Below are 9,428 nucleotides of genomic sequence, written 5' to 3' on the forward strand. Positions count from 1 at the left end.
TTTACCTGCTCTCCATTTTGATTGAGGCGGGGAACAACACTAAGTATAAAATACATAAAATACTGATTAAAAATATAGTATACATTGTTAAAATATCCTAAAAGCACCCTAAAATTCCACTGGATGTCAATCGGTTAACATAAGCCAGTCAAATAAGAGCCAATTCAATGGCCAAATCCCTATGAAAAGGTAAATGAGGGTGGAGAAAGGGTTATTCCCATATTTCTTTTTAAATTCTTTATTGAAAAAGTCCTACTTGACGAATCCCAGCTACCTTATTAGTAATTTCCAAATCAAGGCTTTTACACTTAGCAGCCTAGATTGTGTGTCACTCTGCTGAAAGGGAGCATATTCTATGTTTGGCAAGTCAGCGGATGTTATAATGCAGTGAGTCATGATTCTGTTGATTTTATAGAACAAACATGAAGTATATATAGAGGGACATTGGAAGCAAAGAGACAGATCCATTGGCAGAGAGTGCAGCTTGCTTTTGGGACTCTGAGGCGGATACAGAAGCAAAAGCCAAAATGAAGAGCTTCCTACTGTTGATCACGCTCTGTGGAGCGCTTACTTGTGCTCTGCCTGTCGTCCAAGAAACTGAAAAAGTTGCAGAAAAGGACATGGAGTTTGCCAAGGTAATCATAGAATAGTAGAGTTGGAAGGGGCCTATAAGGCCATTGAGTCCAACCCCCTGCTCATTGCAGGGAACCACCTTAAAGCATCCCTGACAGATGGCTGTCCAGCTGCCTCTTGAAGGCCTCTAGTGTGGGAGAGCCCACAATGATTGAAGACAGTACATAGATGAAGCAGATAAGAAACAAGTTGCTGCTAACAGATAGTTTAGAAATAGATAGCCAACCATTAAGCCCATTGTATAATGTGACAGCTGGTGTAATCCCATGTATAGTTACGGGCAGAGGAAATTTGGATCCTTTTCTGCAGGCCTGCTGGTTGGCTTTGGGAAAGTGGATGGCTGTCGGTTTCAGTTCCTGTGTCTGTAAAATGGCTGCATTAGATGAATGATCATCCTCACTGGGAATAATGACAGGCAATGCAAAGGCCCATTTTGAATGTGAAAACTGCATGTTAAAATTCCATAAGCAATCTAATGTGTCTACTCTTCTAATCAGAAATACATGGAAAGCTACTATCCTGAATCAGACTCAACTCCTGTTAGAAGAAGCAGAATTATTGCTGCTGACAAAATACAACGAATGCAGGAATTCTTTGGTCTAAGAGTGACGGGAAAACTAGATTCAAGCACTTTGGATGCAATGAAGAAACCCAGGTGTGGGGTTCCTGATTTAGGGGAATACAACACCTTTCCCAACTCTCCAAAATGGGGGAAGAGAGACCTGACATATAGGTAAGACTTCAATGCACTTTCTTGAAGGTGGTTATTATTGCAGCACTCCCTGGCTCCTAGCAGAAATGGGATTCTATAGCAGAAAGTGTGAAGCAAGGATAATTGGGAGGGGAATGGAATGGAATATTTTGGAAAAGGGCATGGCTGGCTAACTGGTACCCTGAACTCCAGGTTTGTTCCAGATCCTATTGATTTTCAAGCTGTGCTCATAGTAAGCCAGGGGGTTCCTTGACAAGATGAATCAGTTTCCCCCCTGAAAGTTAGCTGGTCCATCATAACAGATCTTTCTCTGTAATGCAGAAAAGTTGGGGTGTATTGTCTGCATTTTAGGGTGTATTGGATAGGTTCGTGCAACCACCTCCATATTAGATCCTTGCCCCTCTTGGCTAATAAAAACTACCAGGGAGGGCATAGCCAGCCGGGCCAGGGAAGTGATTAATGCCTCTTTGCAAGAGGGAGTGGTCCTGGGCCATCCGAAAGAGACAGTAGTAGACCACTCCTGAAGAAACCTTCCCTGGATTCAGAAAATCTTAATGACTATAGGCTTGTGGCAAATGTTCCATTCCTGGGCAAGGTCCTTGAGCAGGTGGTTGCAAGACATTGCTATATTTTTGGTGCTAGGTCAAGGCATTTCTCTTTCCCCAAGCATTTAGCAATATATGATGAGCTTAATTGATCCCAGATCTGTTTTTAGGTTTGGTTGACAGCTTATAGTTGTTTTTAGATGTGTGTTCTTGTGTATACTGCCTGTGGTATGTTTTTATGCTTTTAAATCTTGTATATTGTTTTTAATGTTTTAGTCTTATGTAAATTACTCAGAGAGCTTCGGCTATGAGGTGGTATAGAAATGTAATAAATAATAATAATAATAATAATAATAATAATAATAATAATAATAATAATGAGTTTGTATGAAGCCTTTTGAGCCTGGTTATTATACCAGAAGCCTATGTATGAGTATATGGGTGGAGTAGGGTGGGGAGACAATAAACAAGGATTTACTTGAAATATAATGTTTACAATCTGGGATGTTTACAGTTGGCAAAGCATCTCCACTCCAGATGCCCATTTCAAGGATAGAATATTATCCCAGTCGGTTTGTTCAAGTGGAGTTTATTCCCTATCCCAGGTTCAGCACCTTGGATAGATCCTTTAGCATTGTGGCTGGTTCCAACTGAAACCCAGAATGGATTCACAGCCCCACCAAAATAAGAGAATCCAATTTCCACTGGTTTATTCAGATTGCGCATTGGAGATTTGCTACTAACTTATTTTACTGATTCAGTGTTTTTTTTAAAAAAGTTTTCTCTTATGAGTGTGGCAGAGGAAATATTATAGGAAGCTTTAAATTACATGCAACATGAACAATGAAGGCAAAAACAACAATAAGAACAAACCTATGTAGTCCTGTCTAAAGACATTCCTATAAATACAATGGACTAGGATTTGGTACTGAGCTTCCTTTGCAATCGAACAGATGTAAAATGATACATGTTCCCACATGTGGAGCAAGCTGTGGGATGTCTTCCATTTCATACATTCATTTCATTTTCCTCTGTATTTTTCACAGTATTCAGAACTACACACCAGATATGCATCAGGCTGATGTAGATGATGCAATCGAGAGAGCTTGGAAAGTGTGGAGTGATGTGACTCCCTTGACCTTCTCCAGGGTTTATGGACGCCCTGCAGATATAGAGATCTCTTTTGCTGCTAGATGTAAGTAAATCACAAAAAAACCTAACCCTGTGTAGATACACCCAAGGTCCTGGCTGGGAAATTTACATCTGTGTTCTTTAACTTTTTAAGCCCATGGTGACTATATGCCCTTTGACGGACAAGGCGGACAGCTGGCTCATGCTTATTCCCCTGCCTTTGGTGGAAATGCCCATTTTGATGAGGATGAAAGTTGGACAAGAGATTTGCAAGGTATTCCCCACCCCCTTTAATACATTCAACTATGCATCTATTTGTTATGGCTGCTAAGTAGTTTTGAACTACATTTGCTGTGAAACATTAAGATAAAAGGACCACACAAGTCTCATGGTATAAAATGGGTTTTGTTTTTGTTTTTACTCATACAAAAACAACCCTGAAATTGATTTCTTAGGCCTTAGCTAGATAAACCTAAGGTTTATCCCGAGATCATCCCGGGGTCATCCCTTTACATGTAAATGACACACAGGGGATCCCGGGAGCAGGCAGGGACAACCCCGGGATGATCCCGGGATAAACCTTAGGTCTAGCTAAGGCCTCAGTCTTATTGTCCATTGATATAGACAAGTAGGACAATTTCGAAAGGGTAGCCGTGTTATTCTGTGGCAGCAAAAACAACAAGGGTCTTGTGGCACCTTAAAGACTAACCCACATCTTTAAGAAGCCAAAATATTCAATTTTAAAGTGCCATAATAGTCAAACAAGCACAATGTATGATGGATAGCAATGTTTTGATCTGCATATAGTTCAAGAGGTATGGAATGGGTCAGATCATATCAGAGTTTGTAAAGATTTAATTCCTCAAGCATCTGAACCAATTCATAATTTCTCACTACCTTACTGCAAAAGTAATCTCATATGTGCTCATATTCTCTCGCTTTCCTTTCAGGAACTAACCTTTTCCTTGTTGCTGCCCATGAGTTTGGCCACTCTCTGGGTCTTGGACATTCCAATGTTTGGGGGTCTCTTATGTTTCCAGTCTACCAACCTTGGGACCCCCAAAACCTCAGGCTTCATACAGATGACATTGAAGGCATCCAGTACCTTTATGGTAAGTGCAGAATCCTAGCTGAATATATGGATTGATTCCATGTCGAATCATTGGATTAGATCCAGATTTAGGCATATACAACTGAGCTCGCCGGAGCAAATTTCTCCACCCTCTGTCCCCAGCGTGCCTCTGCATGATTTTCAGGGATCCCACACACACACACAGCAGCCTATTCCATTCAGCAGGGAACCCAGATCTTCTGTGTAGCCTTGGGGAGTCAGGCTGAACACATTCCTAAGCAAGAAAGATTTTGAGAACAGAGCCTTCCAACCCCAGGAATTTGTGTATTAATTTAATGTTAAGAGATAAAGTGATTTAGTGTTTGGGCTGTGGGTTTCCTGCCAATTCCTAACATGGACTCAGGGTCGTCCTAGACCAGACCAAGTGTTTATGAGCTGAATGAGATTTTAAAAACATAGAATCATAGAATCATAGAATAGCAGAGTTGGAAGGGGCCTAAAGGCCATCGAGTCCAACCCCCTGCTCAATGCAGGAATCCACCCTAAAGCATCCCTGACAGATGGTTGTCCAGCTGCCTCTTGAAGGCCTCTAGTGTGGGAGAGCCCACAACCTCCCTAGGTAACTGATTCCATTGTCGTACTGCTCTAACAGTCAGGAAGTTTTTTCTGATGTCCAGCCGGAATCTGGCTTCCTGTAACTTGAGCCCGTTATTCCGTGTCCTGCACTCTGGGAGGATCGAGAAGAGATCCTGGCCCTCCTCTGTGTGACAACCTTTTAAGTATTTGAAGAGTGCTGTCATGTCTCCCCTCAATCGTCTCTTCTCCAGGCTAAACATGCCCAGTTCTTTCAGTCCCAGTTCTTTCAGTCACATTATGTTGTGTTAGGCAGAGCTTCATCGTGTTTATTGCCATATTTCACTTCAGTGTGTTAGAATGAAGTCTCTTGCAGTGCCTGTGACCTGTGTCTTTCCAAATGCTGATTGTCCCTTGGCTCTTCTCTTTCTCTTCAAGGACCCCCTGAAGATGATGAAGGTTCATCAGGAAACCCAGCACCACCACCAAAAATTCCAACAGAAGCACCATCCACAGACTTATGCAACTCTGATCTGGCTTTTGATGCTGTCACTACTCTCCGAGGGGAAACTGTATTCTTTAAAGACAGGTAAATTAGACCCAGACCCTTGAAGCTGCTCACTTCTGGCTCCCCCGCCCCCCACCTGTGATTGAACCTGGGATCTTCTGTATGTAAACATGAGCTTTATCACTGTTCAATGGTCCTTTCTCAATAAATATTCAAGTTGTTCCTCTCCTTCCCTGCAGCTTCTTCTGGCGAAAGCATCCGTCAAGAAGTGATATTGAAAAGACACCTATTTCTGCTTTCTGGCCAGCGTTGAGCAGTGGCATAGATGCTGCCTATGAATCTGAAGCTGATGACACAGTATTTCTTTTCAAAGGTAAATATTCTGAGTCTCATATGTCCCTGTTTAATGTTAATGAGCTGGAAATTATGAATCTAAGGAGGCTGGAAAGAATGTGCTATAGGCAGGGGTTCTGAAAGATTACTCCACAAAGCCTAGCTGTTCAACATATGTCCATTGCTCTATTACAAAAGAGCACATTTCTTCTTCGTTGCACCTTGTGGCTCTCCTAAACACATCTTAGGAAATCAATTTCACAAATGGATTATGAGAATGATACAAGAAATATCGTGGCACTGTGCAAAATTTGGATAAAACTGAGTAAATGGGGGCTCAACATCGCTACAAATAGACAAATCTCTCTTTTTTGGTTTTGCCCATTTTTCTGACCTTACATTTGTTCTGAACCATTTTTCCATCTCTTAGTCTTTTTTTAAAAGCCATATGCAAATACATCCACATTTTAGTGTGCATTTTTATTGGACAACTGCATCATACAATCCACAGGGAGGGGGCAGTAAAATTTTGAAATTGAACTGTTTTGATTTGCATAGCAGTTTGGGAAGTGCGAATTATGTACATTTGCAGTAAATGCATACTAATTTCTTCCCCATCTGATAAGTATCACCCGTGGGGCTTCTCTTCTGGACCCCATCATAGCCACAATCCCAAAGCCCCATCTAATACATGCATTACCAGCAACCTTCTGCACACACTGACCGACAAACAGATCTTTTACTTCAGTGGCCATCAACTGCACAAAAAGCTACCCTGTTATTGCGCAATTCTGCTTCTCAGTCCAAAAGAGAAATAATGGCATGTTTAACCTCCTTCTGCCCAGTGTTCAGCAACAGAAGTCAGATCTCTCTCATTATACACTTCAATGTCTTACATCAGCCAAGAAATACACAAAGTGCAAAGAAGCGGCTCAGATGCATAAATTCATACTGGCAAGTAAGAAGGTAGGGAAAGAGTTAAAGAGCCCTTTGCTGGACCTAAGGCTTGTGCAGAAGTGACTAGCTAGGCCACCAGTGGTTGCTTAGAACAACTGGGTTGGGTACAGATGTTCTGTTGGGTACTGCTGTATTTTAAGGGGCTGGGAGAAATTTCCAGTTTTTATAGCTTGTTCATGAGTGGTTGTTCAGCTCAAAATATGCTCCAGCTAAAACCAGTGTGGTACCAGAAATATCAACTTTTATTTAGTGCATTCACATTCCATCTTTATCACATCATAGAATCTAAGACTTCAGATATGGGGTTCCTGGATAGCCTCCCATCCAGGCAATGATCAGACTCTGTCCTACTTAGGCCATAGCTAGACCTAAGGTTTATCCCTGGATCGTCCAGGGGTCAAACCTGTTCATCTAGGTGACACACAGGGGATCCAGTGCTCAGGCAGGGGCGAACCCTGGATGATCCCAGGATAAACCTTAGGTCTAGCTGTGGCCTGAGACTCACCAAAGCGGTGGTATTATACGCTTTCAGTGTGAAACACTGTTATATACAATGTGCAACCAGATATCACCTCCAAGTCCCATTGCCTTAGCAGAAGCAGGATTCTCCTTTTGCACAAACTCTTCCATGATTTCCGTAATGCTCTCTGTAGGGAATGTAGTATATGGAAAACACAGTGAACCTACTCTGAATTTGGTTCATATTCATGCAAGACTCAGTCTTTTCTATCTTTGTTTTAACAGGACATAAATATTGGGCTACTAAGGGAAATATCATACAGCCTGGTTTCCCAAAAAATATCCACCACTTGGGCTTCCCCAGAACAGTTAAGAAAATCGATTCAGCTGCTTATGACAAAAGCTCAAAGAAAACATACTTCTTTTCGGGCAACAAGTACTGGAGGTAAGGGGAAATGATCTAGCTCACACTGGACCATCTTGATGCATATTGCACAATTCTGTTTATCCCTGGCAAGAGAAATATAAAGAATGTACCAGATTCTTCTTGCTGGCACTGCCAAATCAACTACAGGTTTTATCTTGATGAGGCCTAAATTTCATTGTCCTCAGGCTCCAAAAACCTGTACTTCTCCCCCTTGAAGAGGCCTGATTATATTCACCAGTAATGTGCTGCTCATAATTGCTACTGAGAAAAATCAGCCCAATCAAAACCCTACTGTAACTCTTTTAGCTTTCAACTTTGCCCTGAGCCTCATGCTTCAGTCCTGTACAGACTGACTTTGGAGTAAGCCCCATTGAACACTAAACAAGGCTTACTTGAGAGCAAACATGTTTAAGATTAAGCTGTGGATGAAAAAGAAATCCCACCACTTTTACACAACAGCAGTATGATTTGGAGTTGTCCGTACATATCAAATGTCATGGTTTTGTATGCATAGCGCTCCCCCTCTACTATGCATTTAACGTGGTTAGGTGCACTTGTTTCTTGCGGTGAAAACAGCAATGGTTACCATGCCATTCAATACAGACCTGCAGCTTCTTGACTTTTCAACCCATTAATTTCTTTAGATATGATGAAGCCAAGAATTCAATGGAGAAAGGTTACCCAAGGAAGATAACAGCTGACTTCCATCAAATTGGCTCCAACGTGGATGCTGCTATTCTACATAATGGTAAGCAAAAGTATTTGACAACACCCATAAAGAGTATGTAGCTCATTAATGTCCATGTCAGGATTTAGGAAGCATTACATTTTACTCATGGAATCCACTCTGTGAGATGGGGGAAGATGTTACAAGTTCAAGAATGATAATATATGTAGTAATCATTTGGAAGACTTGGGGCTCATCTACACCAAGCAGGATATTCCACTATGAAAGTGGTATATAAAAGGCAGGACCACTCTACTGCTTTATAGCGATAGTAACGTGCACTACAGGATCTTCACTACTGCTTTATAGTGATACTGTAGTGCACTGACAACTGTTGGGGACCATGACACCTCTACACCAAGCTGGATATTGCACTATAAAAGTGGTATGATAACGGTATATGGTCTGTGTCTATGGGCCCCAACAGTTTTCAGTGCACTTCAATACCTCTATAAAGCAGTAGTGTGGCTCCTGCCTTTTATATATCACTTTTATACCACTTTCATAACGGAATATCCTGCTTGGTGTAGATGAGCCCTTGGTGAGTTGCCCTTACTCTGATAAGTTAGGTGTGGAAAAGAGATTCCTGCAAGTTTAGTCTCAGGCCTTAGCTAGACCTAAGGATTATCCCATGCAAATGGAGGGTTGTCCCTGCCTGCTCCCGGGATCCCTTGTGTGTCATTTGGATGCACAAGGATGATCCCGGGACGATCCTGGGATATAGGCCTGGTCTAGCCATGGCCTAAATGTCCTTCATTATCAAGGGAAAAGTTGTTCTGAAAAAACTATCCACAGCAATGTGCATACTCCAAGTTCCCAGATGTACAAACAATCCCCAAGAAACATTCTGGCATTTTAATTGTTCCTTTTAATTGAACTGTATCTATTTATGTATTTTACCCAAAGTGCACCAGTTCCACTCAGTTTACTGGTTTTGCAGCAGTGCATCACAGTTACTATGTTTTGTACATTTCCTGCTTTAAATATGATGTGCCCACATGTTGCAGGCAAGGTTATACTAAAAATGAAAAGAAGTTGAGAGAGAAAGATGAAAACTTAATTGCAAGGTTTGAGAGTTACCTGTATTTGTCAGATTCACAATCCTTACCCTTTTCATTATTCTTTTAGGACATTTCTCTCTCTTCAGCGGCTCAAATCAATATGAGTTTGACAGCAAAACCAAAAAATTTCTGGTCATGAAAAGGAGCAACAGGTGGTTTGGCTGCCTGTGATATGGAACTAAGAAAGACCAAAGTAGCCAAGAACAACAAAGAGAATCCCTACTTCACCGTGCATCAAGCACCCTCTTTTGTATTGATTATTAGTATTACTTGATCTCTCCTGCGTTTTT

At 41.5% G+C, this 9,428-nt stretch overlaps 1 protein-coding gene across 1 annotated transcript; it reads left to right on the forward strand.

Moving 5' to 3' along the window:
* The first annotated feature begins 515 nt into the window (after positions 1–515).
* On the forward strand, positions 516–9,428 carry LOC134399744 (stromelysin-1-like). Its single transcript, XM_063127835.1, has 10 exons — positions 516–635; positions 1,131–1,366; positions 2,937–3,085; positions 3,176–3,295; positions 3,972–4,133; positions 5,105–5,255; positions 5,414–5,547; positions 7,209–7,368; positions 7,995–8,098; positions 9,206–9,428. The coding sequence occupies exons 1-10, from the start codon at positions 528–530 to the stop codon at positions 9,307–9,309; spliced, it is 1,428 nt and encodes a 475-aa protein (XP_062983905.1). The 5' UTR covers positions 516–527; the 3' UTR covers positions 9,310–9,428.

The sequence above is a fragment of the Elgaria multicarinata genome, chromosome 5, assembly GCF_023053635.1.
Source record: "Elgaria multicarinata webbii isolate HBS135686 ecotype San Diego chromosome 5, rElgMul1.1.pri, whole genome shotgun sequence".
Classification (NCBI taxonomy): domain Eukaryota; kingdom Metazoa; phylum Chordata; class Lepidosauria; order Squamata; family Anguidae; genus Elgaria; species Elgaria multicarinata.